Raw genomic sequence first — 23821 nt, forward strand, 5'->3', positions numbered from 1 at the left:
TCTTTTCCCAGGAGGGGTCCGCGCTGGGCCTGCCTCCGGATTTGCATTCATTCACTGTCGGTCTGACGGCAGTTCCCAAAGGTGGGGGCGCTCTTTAGAGCCTCTGCTGCCTTTGAAGTGCCGGAGCTGATCCCTGCACGCTGCTGACTTTGAATAGTAGCTGCCTTTCTTTTTTTCTTTTTTCCTCCTTTATTGGACCTCAGTAATTTATCTGAAATATAAGACTCGCCTGAACTAATCCCACTCCCTTTCATTCTCTCTTTCCATTCCCTTGTCAGCGAAATCTTCAGGTGTTTGTTGAACTTTAATTATCAATATAAGGACATTAGTTGATTTGGCATGGGTGGGGGAATCTCTCCTAGTGTCCTGGAGTAACTGAATTAAGGAGGTTTAAAACTAACCTTATAGTTGAGACTCTTAGAAAGAACTTTATTTTGCAGTCCTCTGGTCCACGCTTTCATCTAGTCCCCTGGTAGATGGGCGTTCAGGCTTTGCTTCAACATTGTCAGTGATGAAGAACTCACTGTAACAGGAGGGAGATTATTCTATTCTTGGACCTGTTGTATTGAGAATAAAGTTTTTTTGGGGTAGAAAGATGCAATCAGTTTCCATATAATGCTCTTGATCCAAGATGCATAGAGTAAGCACAGAATAGGAAGTTCACACACTTTCATTCATTCATTCGAGGAACATTTATTGAGTATCTGCAATAGGGCAGATACTGCTGAGTACTAGGCGTACTAGCTGCAAAGAGTCCTTTCCCTCAAAAAGCACATTGTTTTGGGGCAGGATGGTGGGAAGGAGACAAGAAGCAATCATAAAAGTGGTAAGTATGAAAAAAGAGGTTTGCAAATAGCTGCTATGCGAACATAAGAGAAGATACCGTCCACTTTAGGTTAGTGTTGCCATTAAAGTATGATAATTGGAATTGAAGCCAAGAGTCCAGAAGTAACATAGATAACAGTTAGGAATCTCTTTCTTGTTTTCAAAACAAAATTTCTGTTAATATAGTCTAACCTTTTTAAACAACCACACTTTGCTTTTGGATTGTTTCTGTTAATGGAAATACCTGTTTATGAAAGCAACAATAGCAAACATTTATTGATCTAAGAAATTACTATATAATGATGTAGGTGCTATTTTTATTTCATTTTATAGCTGAAGAAACTGAGATTCAGTTTAAGTAACTTATGCAAGGTCACAAAGCTGGAGAGAAGCTTGACTCCACAGTTTGCTTTCAGCATCACGTTATTTTGCCTCGCTGATGGTAATAATAATAACTAACACTAATCACTTACTATTTAATTCTTATAACAACTGCATGAGGTGAGAACAATTTTTTTTTTTTTTTTTTTTTTTGGTGGTACGCAGGCCTCTCACTGTTTTGGCCTCTCCCGTATGCGGAGCACAGGCTCCAGACGCGCAGGCTCCGCGGCATGTGGGATCTTCCCGGACCGGGGCACGAACCCGCGTCCCCTGCATCGGCAGGTGGACTCTCAACCACTGCGCCACCAGGGAAGCCCAACAATTATTTTTTTTTTACAGTTGAGGAAACCAAAGTTTGGAGAGGTTAAGTCACCCAGCCAAGATAACACACTAATCAGTAATAGAGTTAGGATTTGAACTCAGGCAGTCTAACACTGTCTCTCACCTTCCACCTAATGGGACATTGTGCATTTGGTGTAAAGTACCGTGTTGATGATTGAACATGAATAAGTGAAAAGATTTGAGGAAATGTTATTGTCATTAATTAATAGGAGGGTGATAAGAACTTGCCTTTATCCTTTCAGGATGGAACAGAAGTGGGACTTGCAAAATGTTGCCCTGTAAGAAGAGAAGAACTACATTGACAGAGTCCCCACAGCATCAGGGCAACCAGGAGGAAGATGACTTAGACCTAGAGTCAGCTGTTAAACCAGAATCTGACCAAGTTAAAGACCTGGGGTCAGTGTCAGTGTCCTGGGGTCCAAGTTATGGCAGAGCAGCTGGCCTTGAAGTACAGTCTGTGCAGGATGCAGGAAGTCAGCTTGGTATGGATGACCCATCTTTGAGCTCTGGGATGCTCACCCAGGACACAAATACACCAGTTGTAGAAGCTGTCGATGTGGCCATCTCTCAGGGAATCACCGTACCTTCCTTGGAGTCTTCCCAGCCCCTAAATATACACATTGGTAAAGGAAAACTCCAGGCCACTAGTTCAAGGAGAGGGAAGAAAATTACACTCAGGCCTGGGTCACTTGCTCAAGAAGACAGAGGTGATCATCTTATCGCAAAGGAGCCTTTTTCAGGAGATCCTAGTGAAGAATTCAAGGAAGAAGGAGGTAAGATATGGAAGGTCTTAGGTTACGTTTTCCTTGTCAGTACCAGCTTGCCATTGCCTTTGCTGTTGTCATCGCACTCTCTGCAGTGCCTTTACAAAATAGCGTTTCTGAAAGAGGATGCTGATTTGCTGTGGAATTGGAGCTGTGGTGCTTGTAAGGGTCAGCGTTGAACATTATGAATGGGTGGAAACTTTCTTCTCCCCTGCCATTTCCTGGATCATCTTCTGTATCCTTTTCTTTCCTTTCTCTTATCTTTTCATCATTTCTGGAGGGATGAACTATGTATGGCCTTTTGTGATTTGGTGAGTATTTATGAAGTGGGCCTTGAGGAGGGGCAGTGGCTTAAAGGGAGAGACTGCTGCCTGCATCTACAGAGGTGACATAACCCTTAGGACTTGAAGGATGAGTTGTGGTTTGATGGACTGGTGGCATGGAGTATCTTAGGCCAAGAACAGTCTGGGCAGAGGCAGAGAGGCAGAGGCAGAAGAGGTAGTGAGAGATATCTTCAGAGTGGTAGATTGTGTTTAGATTGTGAAGGGGTTTGTTTTTCACACTTAAGTGTTTCAGCTTTTCCTGAAGGTTATAGCCAATTAACAAAAGAAGCAGAAGGCATAGTTCTGACCTCAGAAAGCGTATAGTCTAGTTGGGAAGACAAGACACTGCTCCAAATGAATTATGGATAATTCATTTGGAGCAGTTTAAGATACTATGTGATTAAGTGCTAGTGTGGTACAAGTAATTAGGATTTTTGAAATCAGAACTTGGATTGATAGGATTGGACAGATTGGGGTGAAGGAGTGGAGGCAGAATAGCATTTTCTACAAACACATAGAAGTGCTGTGTTTGTGTGGGAGGGTAGCAGGGCTTCAGATAGAAAGGATAGATCCAGATTACTATACAGAGCCATGCTGCTATGCCCTTGAGACTGTATAAAGTATTGGTGTAGGATGTTGGCAGTAAGGATAGAGAAGAAAGGGTATATCTCAGAGACATTACAAAGAAAGAATTAATATTACTCAGAGATTGATACCGTTTAAGATAACTGGACTTGGGGATGGTGAAGCATGCCTTCACGAGGAAGGTATTTGGGGGGGTTGATACGAGTTCAGCTTTAGATATATGGAGTGTGAGGTGCCATCAAGGAAAAATAGAAAATTGAGATTGGAGTTTTCTCAATCTCAGTTGGTAAGAGGTAGGACTAGAAAAGTGTTAATTGTGGTTCTTCTTCATGGAAAGGAGCATGGAGGAAGATGACAGAGAAGGGAAAACTGGAGAAGTAATAGTGGAAGTCAAGGAGGGAGGAGAGTGTTAAGAACAGATACATCATTTAAAATTTAGTGACAAAGGAGATACAATGATGCCTGAGAAAATATTACATTTAAAGGTTGATGATCTTTGAGAGTAGATTTAGGAGAGTCTTTTAGAAAAAGGAAATCAAATGATGGCATTAAAGAGGGAGGGATGAAAGCCCCAGTAATAATTTGTGCCATGGGAGAATGGAAATCGCTAGAGGGGGCGGCAAGACTATGGAACTTTTTCCTTGGCTAGGTTGTGTTAGTGATACGAAGACAGGAGGAAATGGAGGAAAATGCAGGATTAAAGTGCTAGAGAAGGAATGTAAAATTAAGTAGGGGTTCAAAGTCACTCACCTATTGAGGAGTGGAATCTAGAGATATTTTCAGTGGTCAGTTTGCAAATATGCAAGTGTAGATAAATAAACATTTATTTTTTAGGATTATCTGTAATACTACTACCCCGTTGATTCTCTCACCTTGTACTTCAATTAGCTGTATATACAAGTAATACCAGTAAAAGAAGTACATTATGACTCCTTTTTTCCCCCCCAAGTAACTTTTTTCAGCCAAATAGAAATGTCACATAAAAAGCAGAAAGGAGGAAAGAAGGAAGATTGAAAATTCATACATGTGCGTTTTGGAAAATATTGAAAAGTTGAAAGAATAAAAATCACCCATAATCTTACTGCTCAGAGTAATTACTGTTATAATTTAGTGCATATTCTTTTCGTTGTTTTGCTTTCTTTTAAGTGACATTTTGGTTTTTTTATTATGATTATGTGGGGGAAGAAAACAGGAAAAACATCTAGGTTATTTTGAAGTGTCAGCATTGTGTTATAATTGATATACACTGTTAAATCATGTTTCTAGATTGCAGGTGCTAGTGATTAAACCTTTCTCTATATTGATGTTTATTCTCATAGAATTTTAATTGTTCTTTTAAAATTGATTTATGGACCCTGATTTCAACTTAAGCCGTTTTTTCCTTTCTTTGCCTTCTAAAAATGATTTAGGCAGATTTCAGCGTAAAATTAGTTGGTTTTTACAGTTTTCAGCTAATTATTTTCATGTTATCAATTTGAAGTTGTTAGACTGGCAGTAAACAAGTTACAGCTGTGCTCTGAATAAGGCTTTTACTTCTCTCTCTTACCCTTCTTTATTTCTTTATTTCTTTGGCTGCATTGGGTCTTAGCTGCGGCACGTGGGATCTTCATTGCGGCAGGCATGTGGGATCTTTCGTTGCGATGCATGGGCTCCAGAGCGTGCGGGCTTAGTTGCCCTGTGGCATGTAGGATCTTAGTTCCCCTACCAGGGATCAAACCCACGTCCCCCTGCATTGGAAGGCAGATTCTTAACCACTGAGAGGTTAAGAGTGGGAAGTCCCTCTCTTACCCTTCTTGACTTCTCTTTCTAAGGTCTTTGGCATCTAGCAGATTGATAAGAGGAAAAGAAGAGTGGGATCCTAGGGGGTTCTGTAGGAGGGGAATTAAATTGAGAAGCAATGAGATGGGATCAGGAAAAAAAAGTTTGCAGAGAAAAGGAATATCTTCTCTATGTAGAGTATGGTGCAGCTGATAAACTGTAGGGACAGTTCTGGAGTAGTTCCAACAGTTTGAGGTGGAAAAAGTATCAATGGAAGCTCTACCTACCAAAGTGAACTTCTGTATTTTGCTTAGATGTGAAGATCCTGGTATGTTTGTTTAAAAAAATCATTTGCATCAGTTCAGTTTTTAAATGTTAGACATTAATTCTAAAAATTATTAACAATTGTTGATTAATGAGAAAGCTCTGCTGTGCTATTGATTTAATTTCCTCCCTCTTATAAGAAATGTGCCTGAGAGGAACTTTTTTTTTTAATAAATTTATTTATTTATTTTTGGCTGTGTTGGGTATTCGTTTCTGTGCGAGGGCTTTCTCCACTTGCAGCGAGCGGGGGCCACTTTTCATCGCGGTGCGCGGGCCTCTCACTGTTGCGGCCTCTCATTGCGGAGCACAGGCTCCAGACGCACAGGCTCAGTAGTTGTGGCTCACGGGCCCAGTTGCTCCGCGGCATGTGGGATCCTCCCAGACCAGGGCTCAAACCCGTGTCCCCTGCATTGGCAGGCAGACTCTCAACCACTGTGCCACCAGGGAAGCCCCCTTAGGGGAACTTTTGATTTGTTGGATTTAGAATTCAACTCGTTGTACAGTCCCTATTAAAACCACAGCTTTTAGCCTTTTTGACATTGTGAATTAATCATGGGCTCCTGAAGTAAAGGAAGTAAGATTGAGAGTAAATAGAATTAAGGATTCATTCATACTTTAGTTGAAAATAAAGGCTTGTTTTCTTTGTTGACAGGGTGTCCTCCAATTAAAAATCTTGTGTATACCAGTTGAAACTGCTAATGTTGATGGGATAACAGTCTTAAAAAGTGTTATCTGTTTTGAATGGGGCTCAGTAACAAATAATTTGATCTCTTTTTGAAAAACAATTTTTTTCAACTATGTAATACACAAACATGGAAAAAAAGTTCCTAAATGCAGAAAGTACACAGGGAAAAGTTAGGCACCCTTTCATTTTGTCCTCTTGTTTTCCAAGTTCTCAGAAGCAATCACTATTTAACAATGCCTTGTGTATATTCTATAGATCTTCTGTGTATACACAAGCCTGTATGTATTCTTGTTCCTATGACAGCTTGATTCTAATGTTTGCTTTTGATATTGCATGAATGTTTCTTTGTCTTTTTTTTTTTTTTTCTGCGGTATGCGGGCCTCCCACCGCTGTGGCCTCTCCCGTCGCGGAGCACAGGCTCCGGATGCGCAGGCCCAGCGGCCATGGCTCACGGTCCCAGCTGCTCCGCGGCATGTGGGATCCTCCCGGACCGGGGCATGAACCCACGTCCCCTGCATCGGCAGGCGGACTCTCAACCACTGCGCCACCAGGGAAGCCCCTCTTTGTCTTTTTAATGCTCCTCACGAAAAATGGAAAGAAAGGTAACACTCTTTAAGAGTTGAGGTGAGGAGAGAATTCCCTGGCGGTCCAGTGGTTAGGACCCAGCACTCTCACTGCCGGGGCCCTGAGTTCCATCCTTGGTTGGGGAACTAAGATCCCACAACCCATGCGGCTCAGCCAAAAAAACAAACAAGAGTTGAGGTGAGGAAAGGAGAAAGTTGTCTAATGAACTGTATAACCATGTATTTATAATGTTATGGTGATTTTTACTCTAATGCTTTGTAAGATTGATCTTACAGAGTCAGAAAGTTCAGGACATTTTATAATGTATATCTTTAAAAAATTTTATTTATTTTTGGCTGCATTGGGTCTTCATTGCTGCATGCGGGCTTTTCTCTAGTTGCGGAGAGAGGGGGCTACTCTTTGCTGCGGTGCACGGGCTTCTCATTGTGGTGGCTTCTCTTGTTGCAGAGCACGGGCTTTAGGTGCACGGGCTTCAGTAATTGTGGCATGCGGGCTCAGTAGTTGTAGCTCGTAGGCTCTAGAATGGAGGCTCAGTAGTTGTGGCGCATGGGCCTAGTTGCTCTGCGGCATGTGGGATCTTCCCAGACCAGGGCTCGAACCCACGTCCCCTGCATTGGCAGGTGGATTCTTAAGCACTGAGCCACGAGGGAAGTCCTATATCATTTATAGTTGATTAAATGTGGTGTTAATGGTCATCTATATAAAATGTCCCTTTGTTACCAGGAATATATCTCCCCCCACCCTACAATTACGGATATGATTTTTTCATAGGGAAAAAAAATGCATGTTAGAACTAGAAAGACCTTAGCGATTACCTAGTTCAATTCCCTGACATTACCGATGAGTAAATTGGACCTGAGCTTTGATTTCAATATTTTTCTTAGGATACTGTCTTTAAGAGAGAGGAATGCCTGTATAGTAAATGCATCATTAATGAAGTTATCTAACTAAAAAGGACTTTATAACAAGATGCTGATTTTTACAACAGAGTATAATTGAGAATGGACAAAGTGTGGAGCAATATTTGTGATTCTTCCAGGAAAATCTCAAATGCATTCTGGAGGGGAGATGCCTTCATTACCATCAGACAGTCACTCTGCAAAACCAGCAGCCCAGCCTAGGAAATCATCTCAGCCAGATGTCTGTGCCTCTCCTCAAGAAAAGCCACTCAGGACTCTAGCTCACCAAGCTGAGGAAGAGATAGAGGATGGTGGACTCTTTATTCCAATGGGTAGGCTTTCTTTTCTTTTCTTTGAAAAAAAATCCTCTTTATTGAAGTATAATTTGCAGAAAACTGCACATATTCCAAGGTATCCAAGTTCACTGAATTTTCAAAGATTGAATACACCCATGTAACCAGCAACCAGATCAAGAAATAATATTACCAGTATGTAGAAGTCCTTCCTTTCATTTATTACTGACACCCACCCATGGGTAACCATTATCTTGACTTCTAGCAGCACAGATTAGTTCACCTGTTTTGTACTTTATGTGAAATATGAATATGTTTTTTGATTGCCTTTTCCCACTCAACATTATGTTTATGAAGTTGGTCCACATTGTTGCATGTACTTGTAGATTGTTCATTTTCATTATGATATAGCATTCTGTTGTTAGAGTATTCTATATTTTCTTTATTAATTCAATTCTTAATGAGTGAATACTTTCCAGTTGTAGGCTACTCTGAATGGTGCTGCTGTGAACATTCTACTGTAGATCTTTTGGTGAACATATATGCCTAATTTTTGTTGTGTGGAATTGCTAGGTCATAGGATTAGGCCTCCTTAAAGTTTTTTGGAAACTATATATATATATATATATTTAAATTTATTTTATTTATTATTATTTATTTTGGGCTGCGTTGGGTCTTCGATGCTATGTGCGAGCTTTCTCTAGTTGCACTGAGTGGGACTGCTCTTCGTTGTGGTGTGTGGGCTTCTCGTTGTGGTGGCTTCTCTTGTTGCAGAGCACGGGCTCTAGGCACGCGGGCTTCAGTAGTTGTGGGACGAGGGCTCAGTAGTTGTGGCTCTCGGGCTGTAGAGTGCAGGCTTAGTAGTTGTGGCGCACGGGCTTAGTTGCTCTGCGGCATGTGGGATCTTCCTGGACCAGGGTAGAACCCGTGTCCCCTTAATTGGCAGGTGGATTCTTAACCACTGTGCCACCAAGGAAGCCTGAAACATTATATTTTTATTGTGAAATATAACACATACAGACGAGTGAATAAAGACTTCTTTATTTAGCTTAACAAATGGTTTTAAAGTGAACACTTGTGATTTCTTTTTCTCATCGCAAATAATAGACCTCCATTGCTATGTAGGTTAGAAGTTGTGATAGTGGGCATCCACATCTTATTTCTGAACTTGTGGGAAGGTGTTCAGTATTCCTTATTATATGTGATGATAATTGTAGGCTTTTTATAGGTATATTGTATCAGATGATGGAAAATTTTTTCCTAGTTTTCTGAGAGTTTTATCACATATTGAATTTGGTCAAATGCTTTTTAAAAATCTCTATTAAGATTATTGTATGTTTTTTTCTTTATTCTGTTTTCTTTTTTGTTTTTTTTTTTGTTTTTTTGGCTGTGTTGTGTGGCATGCGGGATCTTATTTCCCTGACCAGGGATCGACCTCGTGCTCCCCGCAGTGCTGAAGTGCAGAGTCCTAATCACTGGACTGCCAGGGAATTCCCTCCTTTATTCTGTTAATATGGAGAGTTACACTGATTCTTTTTTAATGTCAGATTTATTGAGATAATTTTCGTACAATAAAATTTTTTCAGTGAGTTTTGAAAAATGGATATAGTTGTGTAACTGCCACTACAATCAATATATGGAACATCTCTCTAAAAGTTCCCTCATTCCCCTTTTCAGTCCTTCATTTTCAGCCTTTGGGAACCAGTGATCTCAATTTTATTCTTACAGTTTGGCGTTTTCTACGATATTATATATAGGTGTTATACAGTATGTATGTAACCTTTTGAATCTGGTATCTTTTAAAATTTTTATTGAAGTGTAGTTGATTTACAGTATTGTGTGCATCCTGTATCTTTCACTTCGTGTAACACTTTTGAGATTAATTCATGTTTGTTCTTCATTGCTGAGTAGTATTCTACTGTATAGATATACCACAATTTGTTTATCTGTTCACCAGCTGATGGACGTTTGGGTTCTTTCTGGTTTTTGCCTGTTATGACTAAAGCTGCTATAAACCTTCACATGTAGTTCTTTTTTTTTTTTTTTTTTGGGCTACCCCGTGTGGCATATGGGATTTTAGTTCCCCGACCATGGATTGAACCAGTGCCCCCTGTGTTGGGAGTGTGGAGTCTTAACCACTGGACCGCCAGGGAAGTCCCCACATATAATTCTTTTTTTAAAAAATAAATTTATTTTGTATTTTATTTATTTTTGTCTGCGTTGGGTCTTCGTTGCTGCGTGCAGGCTTCTCACTGCAGTGGCTTCTCTTGTTGCGGAGTGTGGGCTGTAGGCATGCGGGCTTCAGTAGTTGTGGTGCACAGTTGATCCGCGGCATGTGGGATCTTCCTGGACCAGGGTAGAACCCGTGTCCCCTGCATTGGCAGGCAGATTCTTAACCACTGCACCACCAGGGAAGTCCCTGGTTCTTTGATAGATATACGTTTTCATTTTTCTCGGGGTAATAACTAGGAGTGGCATTGCTGGGTCTTACAGTAAACGTATGTTTAAACTGCGTCTAAACTGTTTTCCAAGGTAGCTGTGCCATTTTACATTCCCAGCAGGAATGTATGCAATTTACAATTGATCCACATCCTTGCCAGCAGTTAACAGACTTTTTAATTCTATCTGTTCTACTAGGTGTATTTCCTTGTGTTAACTTGCATTTCCTTAATGAATAATGATATAAAGCATATTTTCATGTATTTATTGGCCATTCATAGATGTTTTTTGGTGAAATGTTTGTTCATTATTCTGTTTGTCTATATTCCATTCATAATTACTGCATATCTTGCATGAGATACTTTGAAACTATGCATATATCCTTTTTCTCTTCAGATGTTTCCCCCCTAATTTTAGCCTCCTTTGGTAGATCCCCTGCAACAATTATAATGCTGATTTTTTATTTCTGTTGTTCCTTTTACATTTATTAATTGGCATTTTTCTGTAAAGAAGAGCAGTCTCTTCTCCCTCATTTATTTATTCAGTTTTTATATGAGTGTGGACTCATGGATGTTTGTTTTATTATTTGAGTTATAGTGCCATGTTATCATTATTTATTTTGCCCGAATGGTTTCAGCATTAGCCACGAGGAACTACTTCAAGGTTTTTTTGGTTTGTTTTTTGAAATTTTATTTATTTATTTATTTGGCTGCGTCGAGTCTTAGTAGCGACATGCAGGATCTTTTTTGTGGCATGCGGGCTTCTCTCGTTGTGGTGCGCAGGCTCTAGAGCATGCAGGCTTAGTTGCCCCTCACCATGTGGGATCTTAGTTCCCCGACCAGGGATTGAACCCGTGTCCCTTGCATTCGGAGGCGGACTCTTAACCACTGGACCACCAGGGAAGTCCCAGGTTTTACTTTTACGGATTATGCTTTCGTGTTGTATCAAGGAACCTTTGCCTAATCCAAGGCCACAAAGTTTTTTCTTCCTGTTTTCTTCTAGAAGTTGTAGTTTTACACATTACATATAGGTATATGTGATCCATTTTGAGTTAATTTAAAAAATATATTTATGTATTTATTTCTCTGTGCCAGGTCTTAGTTGCGGCAGGAGAGATTTTTGTTGCGGCATGCAGGATCTTTTGAGTTCTGGCATCTGAGTTAATTATTGTATAATGTGGGAGGTATATTTGAGATTCTGTTTTTTACCTATGGATGTCCAGTTGTTTCAGCACTATTTGTTGAAAAGATTTCTTTCTCCATTAAATTACCTTTGCATCTATGTGAAAAAGTCACTATTTGTGTGGGTCATTCATGGACTCTCTCTTCTTTTCCATTGGTCTATGTATTTAACCTTTCACCAATGTTGCAGTCTTCAAATCAGGTAGTCTGTGTCTTCCAACTTTTTTTTTTTAAACAAGATCATTGGGCTATTCTAGGTACTTTGCATTTCCGTGTAAATTTTAGGATTGGCTTGTCATTTTCTTCAAAAATACTTGCTGGTGGGCTTCCTTGGTGGCACAGTGGTTGAGAGCCTGTCCGCCTGCCGATGCAGGGTACACGGGTTCGTGCCCTGGTCTGGGAAGATCCCACATGCCGCGGAGCGGTTCGGCCCGTGAGCCATGGCTGCTGAGCCTGCACGTCTGGAGCCTGTGCTCTGCAACGGGAGAGGCCACGACAGTGAGAGGCCCACATACCGCAAAAAAAAGAAAAAATACTTGCTGGCATATTGATCGATAATGAAACTGTCAATCAGTTTGGGAAAGTCGCTGTCTTTTTTTTGTTTTGGCTGCACCATGCGGCATGTGGGATCTTAGTTCCCTGACCAGGGATCGAACCCCTGCCCCCTGCATTGGGAGCGTGGAGTCTTAACCACTGGAGTGCCAGGGAAGTCCCGGGAAGGTTGCCATCTTAACAATACTGAGTCTACTAATCCATGAATAAGATATATTTCTGTTTATTTAGGTTTTCAAAAATTTCAGAAATATTTTGTAGTTTTTAGTATATAAATTTTTCATGTATTAAGTATTTATTTTAAATTTATTTATTTTTTATTTATTTTTGGCTGCATTGGGTCTTTGTTGCATGTGGGCTTTCCCTCGTTGCAGCTAGCGGGGGCTACTCTTCATTGCAGTGTGTGGGCTTCTCATAGCAGTGGCCTCTCTTGTTGTGGAGCAGGGCTCTAGGCGTGAGGGCTTCAGTAGTTGTGTGCGGGCTCAGTAGTTGTGGCTCCCGGGCTCTAGAGTGCAGGCTCAGTAGTTGTGGCACATGGGCTTAGTTGCTCTGTGGCATGTGGGATCTTCCTGGACCAGGGCTTGAACCCATGTGCCCTGCATTGGCAGGTGGATTCTTAACCACTGCACCACCAGGGAAGTTCTAAGCATTTATTTTTTATGCTAATGTCAGTTTTTCTTTTCAATTTTCAGTTCATTGCTAATTTATAGAAATATAGATTTTGGTATATTGGTATATCTTGTGACTTTGCTATAAATTCACTTATTAGCTTTATGTACTTTTTTGTAGATTCTTTAGGGATTTCTTTTTCTTCCCCCATTTTTTAGGCCATGCTGTGTGACATGTGGGATCTTAGTTCCCTGACCAGGGATCGAACCTGTGCCCCCTGCATTGGGAGTACAGAGTCTTAACCGCTGGACCACCAGGGAAGTACCGAGGGATTTCTCACATAGATAATTAAGTCATCTGCAAATAAGGAGTTTTTTTCCTTCATTTCCAATTTGTGTGTCTTTTCTTTCTTTCTTTCCATTCCTTCCTCTCTCTTCCTTCCTCTCCCTCTCTCTTTCCCTCTCCGTCCATCAGCCCCCATCTTATTATGCACTGGCTAGGACATTCAGTACAGTGTTGAAGAGAAGCAGTGAGAGTGGGCATCTTTTCCTTTGTTCCTGATCTCTTAGGGGAAATACACTCAGTTTTTCACCACTAAGCAGAATTTGTTGGTTTACAGCTATTGTTTATCAGATTGAGGAAGTTCTCTACTATTCCTAGTTGTGGAGAGTTTTTATCATGAACTGATGTTGGATTTTGTGAAAAGCTTTTTCTGCATCTATTGAGATTATCTTTTGTTTTCGTTTTTGCTTTTAATCTGTCGATATGGTGAATTGTATTGATTGATTTTCAAATTTCAAAGCATTTTTACATTTCAGTGATAAATCGACCCTTTTGATCATGATATAGGTATATATATATATATATTTTTTTTTTGTATTGCTGGATTTGATTTGCTGATATTTTGTTAAGGATTTTTGTGTCTGTGCTTGTAGTTCTTTTAAAAAAAATTTATTTATTTATTTATTGGCTGCTTGGGTCTTCGTTGCTGCGCGCGGGGTTTCTCTAGTTGAGGCAAGCAGGGGCTACTCTTCATTGTGGTGCGTGGGCTTCTCATTGCAGTGGCTTCTCTTGTTGTGGAGCACGGGCTCTAGGCGCGCGGGCTTCAGTAGTTGTGGCACGCAGGCTTCCGTAGTTGCGGCTCGCGGGCTTGAGTAGTTGTGGCTCATGGGCTCTAGAGCGCAGGCTCAGTAGTTGTGGCGCATGGGCTTAGTGGCATGTGGGATCTTCCCGAACCAGGGATCGATGCATTGGCAGGCAGATCCTTAACCACTGCGCCACCAGGGAAGCCCCTGTAGTTTTCTTTTCTTGTAATGTCTTTGGTTTTGGTATTAGGGTAATACTGACCTCATACAATGAGTTGGGAAGTGTTCCTTCCTCTTCTTTGTGTTTTTTTGTTTTTGTTTGTTTTTTTGAAGAGTTTGTGAATTGGTTTTATTTCTTCCTTAAATGTTTTGTTGAACGCACCAGTGAAGCCATCTGGGCCTAGAGTTTTCTTTGTAGGATGTTTTTAACTATGAATTCAATTTCTTTAACAGATAAAGGGTTATTCAGTTATCTCTTTGTTCTTGAGTGAGCTTTGACAGTTGGTATCTTTTCAGGTATTTGTTCTATCCAGGTTGTTGAATTTATTGACATAAAGTTTTTCATAATATTCCTTTGTCATCTTTTTAATGTCTGTGGGCTCTAATGATGTCTGTCCTTTTATTCCTCACACTCGTAATTTAGTCTTTCTCTTAATCATTCTGGCTAGAGGTTTTTCAAAGAACAAGCTTTTGGTTTCATTAATTTCTCTATTTTTCTGTTTTCTATTTTACTGGTTTTTGCTGTTGTCTATTATTTTTTTCTGTCTCTTTGCTTTGGGTTTAATTTGGTCTTTTTCTAGTTTCTTAAAGTGGGAGCTTAGGTCATGGATTTGAGATTTTATTTTCTAATAATACTATAGAATGTATCAATTTCCCTTTAAACACTGTGCTAGCTATGCCCCACAAATATTGATATATTGCATTTTATCAACTTCAGTTGACAGTATTTTCTAATTTCTCTTGGGATATCTTCTTTGACCCATGGGTTATTTAGAAGTGTGTGTGGGGCTTCCCAGGTGGTCCAGTGGTTAAGACTCCACGCTTCCACTGCAGGGGGTGCAGGTTCAATCCCTGGTCAGGGAAGTTCTGCTTGCCGTGCAGTGTGGCCAAAAAAGAAAAAAGAAAAAAAAAAAAAAGAAAAGAGGTGTGTGTGTGTGTGTGTGTGAGTGTGTGTGTGTTTCTAAACAACAGAAATTTATTTTCTCACAGTTCTGGAGTCTGGGAATTCCAATATTAGGTGCTGGTAAATTCAGTTTCTGTGAGAGCTTTCCTCCTGACTTGTAGACACCCACCTTCTCACTGTGACCTCACATGGCCTTTTCTTGGTGCATGTGTGTGGAGAGAGAGGGAGTGAGCTTTCTGATATCTCTTCTTATAAGGACACTAATCCTATAGGATCAGGGATTCACCCTTATGGACTCATTTAACCTTAATTACTTGCTTAGAGGACCCATCTCCAAATACAGCCATACCAGGGGTAAGGCTTCCAACGTATGAATTTTGGGGGGACACACGTTCAAGTTAATTTTGGGGAGACACACACATTCAGGTTTTCTGTACGGGATTGGAGTCCTATTCTATGTTCAGTTTCAGAACCTGTTTTTTTAAAATGTAATTTTTATAGTTATAGAGTACCATATGGCTTATAACAGCAAAAACAAAAATCCACTATAACTTTTTAGAAGTGTGTTTTTTCACTTCCAAATATTTGGAGACTTTCCAGCTATCATTTTGTTGCTGATTTCTAATTTAATTCCCTTGAGTTCACATCATACTTTGTATGATTTCAGTACTTTTATATTTATTGAGGTTTATTTTATGGCCCCAATATAATCTTTATTGGTAGCTCTTCCATGTGTATTTGAAAAGCATATGTATTCTGTTGTTTTTTAAGGTACACTGTTCTGTAAATGTCAATTAGGTCAAGTTGGTTGACAGCATTGTTCAGGTTTTATTTATTTTTATGGATTCTTTTTTTTTTGGTCTATTCTGTCAATTATTGAGAAAGGCATATTGAAGTCTCCAACTTTAATTGTGGATTTGTCTATATTTCTTTTCAGTTTTGTCAGTTTTAGCTCTACATATTTTATTTATTTATTTTTATTGTTTTTATTTTTTATTTATTTAAAATTTTTTAGCGGTGCTACCTGGCATGCTGGACCTTAGTTTCCCAAACAGGGATCAAACCTGCGCCCCCTGCAGTGGAAGTGTGGAGGCTTAACCACTGGACCGCCAGGGAAGTCCCTAGTTCTACATATTTTAAAACTCTGTTTGCAGGTACATATGCCTAATAACATACATTGAGTGGGTTTTGAATGTTAAGGCAAACTGGCATTTCTGGGGTAAACCTATTTGGTCATGATGTATTAGATTTTCTAATATATTGTTTAAGGTTTTTGTTTTTTTGTTTATGGGAGATAACTGGCTTTAATTTTCCTTTCTTATAAAGTCTTTTTCATGTGTTGGTATTAGTGTTATACTGACCTTATAAAATGAATTGGGAAATTTTTCATCATTATCTGGTCTCTGGAAGAGTTTGTTGAAGACTGGTGTTATTTCTTTCTTAAATGTTTTGTAAGCATTCACCAAGGGTGCTGTCTAGGCCTGGAGTTTTCTTTGTCAAAAGCCTTTTAAGTTTTGGATTAAATTCTTTAATAATTATAGGATTATTTAGATTTCCTGTTTCTTTTTGTGTCAGTTTTGTGTAAGTTGTGTTTTTCAAGGAATTGTCAAATTTGTTGATATAAAGTTGCTTGTAATGTTTATTTTGGTATGTCTAAGTTTTTAATGAGGTTGTCTTTTTAGTTTTGATTTTAGTGAGATCCTCTTTTTATTTGTGTCTTATTTTTTTTGTTGATAAGTTTGGCTAGAGGTTTATCAGTTAATCTTTTTAAAGAACCAACTTTTGGCTTTCTTGACTTTTTTTTTCTATTTAATTGATTTCTGTTCTTTATTATTTCCTTCCTACAATCTACCTTGGATTTGATTTGTTCTTTTTTAGCTTCTAGTAAGATTTTCAATCTTTTTTTTCTAATATATACATTTAAAGTTAAAACTTGCCCTCTAAGCATTGCTGTAGCTGCATTCTGAAAATTTTGATGTGTCATACTTTTGTTTTCATTCATCTTAAAATATTTTTAATATCCATTATGACTTCGTTTTTTTTGTTTTTTTTTTGTGGTACGCGGGCCTCTCACTGTTGTGGCCTCTACCGTTGCGGAGCACAGGCTCCGGACACACAGGCTCAGCAGCCATGGCTCATGGGCCCAGCTGCTCCACAGCATGTGGGATCTTCCCAGACCGGGGCACGAACCGTGTCCCCTGCATCGGCAGGCAGACTCTCAACCACTGCGCCACCAGGGAAGCCCTATGACTTCTTCCTGACCCATGACTTATTTAGAGATATGTTGCTTAATTTCTAAACGTTTGAGGATCTTTCTAGTTAAATTTCTTTATTGATTTCTAGTTTAATTCCATTGTGGTCAAAAAGCATATTGTATATGATTCCTGACCTTTGAAAATTCTTGAGTCATTTAGCTTATGGTCTGTTCATGGGCTGTTAAAAAGAATACATATTTAGTGGGTGTTTTATACATGTCGTTTGAGTCAAGTAAGATGTCCTGTATATGTCTGTGAGGTCAGTTTTGTTAATGTTGTTCAGATCTTTTATATCTTTACTGATTTTTTTTTTGTCTGCTGTCATATGTTACTGATTGACATTTGTTAAAATCTCCAACTGTGATTGTGGCTTTCTCCTTTTTTTCCCCTTTCAACTTTTTTATAAATTTATTTATTTATTTTTGGCTGCATTGGGTCTTCATTGCTGCACGTGGGCTTCTCATTGTCGTGGCTTCTCTTGTTGCAGAGCATGGGCTCTAGGCACACAGGCTTCAGTAGTTTGTGGCACATGGGCTCAGTAGTTGTGGCTTGCAGGCTCTAGAGCTCAGGCTCAGTAGTTGTGGCACACAGGCTTAGTTACTCTGCGGCACGTGGGATCTTCCCAGACCAGGGCTTGAACCTGTGTCCCTTGCATTGGCAGATGGATTCTTAACCACTGCGCCACCAGGGAAGCCCTCACCTTTTGTTTTATATATTTAAGCTGTATTATCAGGTGCACAGAAATTTAGAATTTTCTGTTGAATTGACTCAGCATGAAATGTTCCTTTTTATCTCTTTATCTTCTTGCCTTAAAGTCTGCTTTGTATTTGATATTAATGTGTACATGGTATAAGTGTTTACATTGTTTTGCTTTCAACCTTTTTTGTGTCTTTTTTAATGTAAATTTATTTATTTTTGGCTGTGTTGGGTCTTCGTTGCTGCATGCGGGCTTTCTCTAGTTGCGGAGAGTGGGGGCTGCTCTTCGTTGCAGTGTGCGGGCTTCTCATTGCGGTGGCTTCTCTTGTTGTGAAGCACAGACTCTAGGCGTGCGGGCTTCAGTAGTTGTAGCGCATGGGCTTAGTTGCTCCGCGGCATGTGGGACCTTCCTGGACCAGGGATCAAACCTGTGTCTCCTGCATTGGCCGGCAGATTCTTAACCACTGCACCACCAGGGAAGTCCCCTTTTTTGTGTCTTTATATTTAAAGTGTATCTTTTATAAATAGCGTAGAGTTAAAAAAAACAAAAAACCTTGTCTGAACAGATTTGTTAATTAGATTGTATACTTCATTTATATTTAATGTAATTTCTGATATAATTTTCTATTTCTCTATTTCTTTTTTGTTCCTTTATTTCTCCTTTCCTTCTTTTGGATTAATGAAAATGCTTTTACTTTTCTTCTCTATTAGCTTTTTAGTTTTGTATTCTTTTATTTTTCTTTTACATGTTACCCTATAGATTAATATGCAATCTTTGAAATTACTATAATCTACCTTAAATTCGTACTCTTACCACTTCCCAAACCATGTAAGAACTTTACAACAGTTTTACTTTATATATCTACTCCTGCCTTTTGTGTTATTGATATTGTATTTTACTTCTTCATTTGTTTTAAACCCTACAAGACATTATTATTATTGTTACTGTCTTAACCAGTCAATATTGATTTATATTTATCACATAGTTAACCTTTCTTATGTCTTTTTTTTTTTTTTTGTGGTACGCGGGCCTCTCGCTGTTGCGGCCTCTCCCGTTGCGGAGCACAGGCTCCGGACGCTCAGGCTCAGTGCCCATGGCTCACGGGCCCAGCCGCTCCGCGGCATGTGGGATCTTCCCGGACCGGGGCACGAACCCGTGTCCCCTGCATTGGCAGGCGGACTCTCAACCACTGCGCCACCAGGGAAGCCCTCTTATGTCTTGATTCATCCTGAAGTTCTTTATTTTGCCTTCATCTTGGGTCATTTTTTTTCATCTTGAAGAATTTCTTTTAGTATTTCTTGCAGACCTGGTCTCCTGTCAATGAATTATCTCAGATTTTGTTTGTCTGGAAAAAAAATCTTAGTTTTGCCTTCATTTTCAAAAATTATTTTCACTGTGTATAGAATGTTAGGTTGTTCTTTTCCCTGCAGAACTTTAAGATGCATTCTGTTATATTCTGGTTTCCATTGTTTCTGTTGCAAATTCAGCTGTCAGTTTTGTTGTTACTTTGATAATTTGTCTTTTTTTCTTCTGCTTCTAAGATTTTCTCTGTTCTGGATTTCAGCATTTTGACTATTATTTGGGTACTTGGGTTTTCTGTTTTTAATCTGCTTAGGGCTTGTAGAGCTGCTTGAATATGAGATTTGATATTTTATCAGTTAAAAACAATCCTTGTAAATATTTTTTTTAGATATCATTTCTGTTGTGGTCTCCTTCTTTTCTTCTGGTATTCCAGTTACATGTATGTTAGGTCTTTTCACCATGTCCCATGTGTATTGTTTTTTCTTTATATTCTTTTCTTTTTTCCTCCATGCATCAGTTTCTGCTGTTCTGTAGTCTAGTTCACTAATTCTCTGTTTTGCCGTGTCTTATCTATTAAATTTTTCATGCCAGTTTAGCACTATAGATTCTATGTGAAATTCTCCATCTTTTCCTTTATTTTCTTGAATGTGTTAATCATAATTATTTAAAAATCCTTTTTCTAATATCTGATTCACCCATAGGTCTTTTTTTTTTTTTTTACTGTCCTCCCCCATCCCCTAGTGTTTTGGCATCTTGGTTCTTGCTATAATTTTTGATTGGATGCTGGACATTGTGGATGAAAAATTCTAGAGGCGTTGGTATTGTTATCTTCCTCTAAAGAGGGTTATGTTTTCTTCAGACAGGCAGATAATTTTGGAGGGTCACTTAAATTCTGCCAAGGGTTGGTTTTATGCTATATTAAGTCTACTTTGTTTAAACTTTATAGATTGTGGCCTATATTCCTAGTGGGTAGCTCTTCTGGGGTTTCAACACTTGTAAAAAAGCTATAGTGTTTATGAAGACTTTTTCTCCTTTGCAAGACTTCAACTACAACCTCTGTCTTCCCAACACTTGTGTAGTGTAATCTTAGTTCCCCGACCAGGGATTGAACCCATGCCCCCTGCGGTGGAAGTGCGGAGTCCTAAGCACTGGACCGCCTGGGAATTCCCTGTGATTCAATCATAGTTTCTTTTTTTTTTGGTACGCGGGCCTCTCACTGTTGTGGCCTCTCCTGTTGTGGAGCACAGGCTCTGGACGCACAGGCTCAGCAGCCATGGCTCACGGATCGAGCCGCTCCACGGCATGTGGGATCTTCCCAGACCGGGGCACGAACCCGTGTCCCCTGCATCGGCAGGCGGACTCTCAACCACTGTGCCACCAGGGAAGCTCTAAGCAGCTATTTTCATACAACAAAGCGACTTTGGTGATTTAGATATTACAGAACCCACCCATGTTTTTATTGACATCATCCATTTTGCAGTACATTTACAGTGCAAATTTACTTTCAACTTACTGCTTACATCATTAAATGTGCTTCTCAGCAAATACCTTGCTTTTAGCCACATCCCACCTTTCTCACAGAAGGAAAAAGTAGATATTCTTCTTTATTCTAGTCTGATTTTTATAGAGTGGCTTCCTTTGTAAAATTTTTTAAATTTTAAAATTTTATTTATTTATTTATTTTTGGCTGGCCACTGCGGCATGTGGGATCTTAGTTCCCTGACCAGGGATCGAACCTGCGCCCCCTGCAGTGGAAGCACGGAATCTTAACCACTGGACCGCCAGGGAAGTGCCTTTTTTGTTGTTGCTTTTGTTTTCCTTTTTTTAATTTTTAAATTTCAGTTCTTTAGAATTCTTAGGGTCAGTGGTATCCCAATATTTTAAAAGTAAGATATTTTAAAAGTAAGATAATAGATTAGTTCTAAAACAGAGTAAGATACGACTGAATTATCTGTTCTTTCTTGGATTGTCTGTGCAATGTATTAGAATTTGTTCAATTTTCCTTATAGACCCACATTCCCTATTAAACTCAGCCTTAAAATCAGAAATCAGAGGAGAAATAAGTGTGATGTGATTTAGGGGGATGTAATTAGATGAGATCGTGTAACCCCACAGTGATTACTTTGATTCTGTGTTTGTAAGATAGCCGTTCTGAATGGGAATTATGCTAACTCCAATGCTTTTTCCATTGAAAAGTATTTTCTGCAGCGAATTTTGTTATTTCCATTTTAATTTTGTGATGTTTTCTTCACAGTTCTTTAAAATTATTTTTTATGTTTGTCTTTATTGTATTTTTATTGGGGTTGAATGTTTTTCAGTGTATATTTTAAAGCAGTGTTACTCAAAGTGTGGTCTGAAAACCAGTGCTAGTTTGAGTACTATTTGTTACTGGTTTGAAACAAAATAAATCACGGAAACTGAGAATAAAATTTTAGAAATGTTGTAACATTTGACATTATGGCTATATTCTTACTTTATAAAAGTATAAGTCTACAGTGGATTGGTCAAAAACAAGACTAGTTTTTCACCACAGAGAGTTTGAGAAGCACTGTTTTAAAGGACAATTTGATTCCTCATCAACTATCTGTATAAAATTTTATTAATTTTAGCTGCTTCCATTGTAAATTTCCTTTTTTTGGTCTTCACTTCTATGAATTTTTGTTACATTTTGTAGATCTAAATTTTGTGAGGAAGATTTTATTTATTTAGGTTAATTTTTCGTTAATAACACACTTTATTATTTCTGGTATAACATTAATAGTTTTAACTTGTGTCTTTCATACTTTTTTCCCCGGGTCAGTTTTTCAATTGACAGTGTTACCAACAACATGATAGGATATGAATATGAAGCTGAATCAAAAGTTCTTTGGGTGTCAGAAATCCTTTTCTTGCTCTGCAACTACCAGGTCATTGTTTAAGTACTGGTAAGATGAGAAGGGAAAAATGGATGGCAGAAACCAAGAACTGGCTAGATTGGTCTACATGAGAAAGGATGCAAGAGGGAAGGGAGGAGCAAAGAGAGGAGATTCAAGTGTGGTGAAGAGAGAAGAGTTTTGGAGTTTATGGAGGAAAGGGGTAAATGAGGTGAGAAGAGAGACTTTGGGAAAAGATATGTGTACAAAGGTTTTTAGACAGTTTTGTTGTGTATTATGCTATGTAATTCCCCTTTTGCTGCTTTCTCAAATGACCATCAGTAAAGAGCTTTGTCACTTTTCTGATGCATTCTAGAGTTTTATATTTCTTTTGCATCTATCACTTTGTTGGGATGTACCTCAAGGTAGCCCATTTTTTGTTTAGGTTACACAAATGTAAGATGTGTATGTTTGAATTCTACTTTTTTTTTTTTTTTTACTTAAAAATCATTATCGGGCTTATCTGGTGGCGCAGTGGTTGAGAATCTGCCTGCTAATGCAGGGGACACGGGTTTGAGCCCTGGTCTAGGAGGATCCCACATGCCGCGGAGCAACTAGGCCCGTGAACCACAACTACTGAGCCTGCGCGTCTGGAGCCTGTGCTCCACAACAAGAGAGGCCGTGATAGTGAGAAGGCCCGCACACCCGCGATGAACAGTGGCCCCCGCTTGCCACAACTAGAGAAAGCCCTCGCACAGAAACGAAGACCCAACACAGCAAAAATAAATTAATTAATAAACTCCTACCCCCAACATCTTCTTTAAAAAAAAAAAATCATTATCAAAATTTTTTCCATATCATTAAAATCTCTTTGTAGACATTTTTAACTTGTCCCCCCCCCATCAATTGCTTAAAAAGACTATTTTTAATGGGTCAATTACAGTCCAGTGTATGGTGTACCAGTGTTCACTTAATCATTTTTTTCATATTGGCTGTGCACACAAAAAATGTTGCCTACCTTTTCAGTAAACAATGAATGTTGCCTGCTGTCAAGGCATCAGCCACTGCAGCCATACCCCCACCCCACCCCAACCCCAAAGGGTGCACCCTGAGGGGAATTCAGGTTGGAGAAAAACAGCATACTGGCCCTAGATAGTTAAGATGCATAGCTAAGGAATAACTTCAATGAGCCAAGACTCTTGCATATTCCTCTACATAGAAAAGCACTAAAATCATTAACTTGAGATGTCTTTTTTTGCAATTAGCAGTAATCTTTTGATGTTCAATTACATGTATTTTTTTTTTTTTTTCCTAGTGAAAACTTCTGTATATCCTGGCTTCTCCCTAACCTCTTTGGAGCAGTTCCTCAGAGCTATCTGAGAGGCTGTCTCCCAGGCTGTAGTCCTCAGTAAGGTCCCTGAATAAAACATAACTTGCAACTTTTAGGTTGTGTGTTTTTCTTCAGTCGACATTTAGGTGTTTTCCATGTTTTTGCTAAAATAATTAATGTTGAAATGAATAACTTGATTAGTTATTAGTAATTACATGTGTAATTATTTCCTTAAGAAGAAGATTGGATTGAAAGTTACGAACATTTATCAAATTCTTGATATATATTCCCAAGTGCAAAAGCAATTGTTTGAAATTACTAATAATTTTTCACTGAGTAAACATTGCCAGGGTGCAGCTTGAAGGTCATAAAATCTTTTTTTTTTTTTTTTTTTGCGGTACACGGACCTCTCACTGTTGTGGCCTCTCCTGTTGCGGAGCACAGGCTCTGGACGCGTGGGCTCAGCGGCCGTGGCTCACGGGCCCAGCCGCTCTGCGGCATGTGGGATCTTCCCAGACCGGGGCACGAACCCGTGTCCCCTGCATCGGCAGGCGGACTCTCAACCACTGCGCCACCAGGGAAGCCCCATAAAATCTTTTTAAACCAAAAAGGTTGTCTTGATGTTAATCTTC

At 39.3% G+C, this 23821-nt stretch overlaps 1 protein-coding gene across 9 annotated transcripts in view; it reads left to right on the forward strand.

Annotated features, from left to right (window-relative positions):
• Positions 1-23821, forward strand: part of GON4L (gon-4 like) — an 88500-nt gene that overhangs the window by 257 nt on the left and 64422 nt on the right. For 6 of the 9 annotated variants that reach the window (XM_060136524.1, XM_060136541.1, XM_060136562.1 and 3 more), the window contains exons 2-3: positions 1791-2321; positions 7612-7803. In XM_060136524.1, coding sequence (XP_059992507.1) covers positions 1817-2321; positions 7612-7803 — 697 coding nt within the window. In that variant the 5' untranslated portion in view covers positions 1791-1816. Of the gene's footprint in view, positions 1-623; positions 827-1790; positions 2322-7611; positions 7804-15768; positions 15908-23821 lie in introns of those variants that run through there. The other 3 variants (XM_060136533.1, XM_060136576.1, XM_060136552.1) reach the window with 3 other exon arrangements.

This window comes from Lagenorhynchus albirostris, chromosome 2, assembly GCF_949774975.1.
Source record: "Lagenorhynchus albirostris chromosome 2, mLagAlb1.1, whole genome shotgun sequence".
Classification (NCBI taxonomy): Eukaryota; Metazoa; Chordata; class Mammalia; order Artiodactyla; family Delphinidae; genus Lagenorhynchus; species Lagenorhynchus albirostris.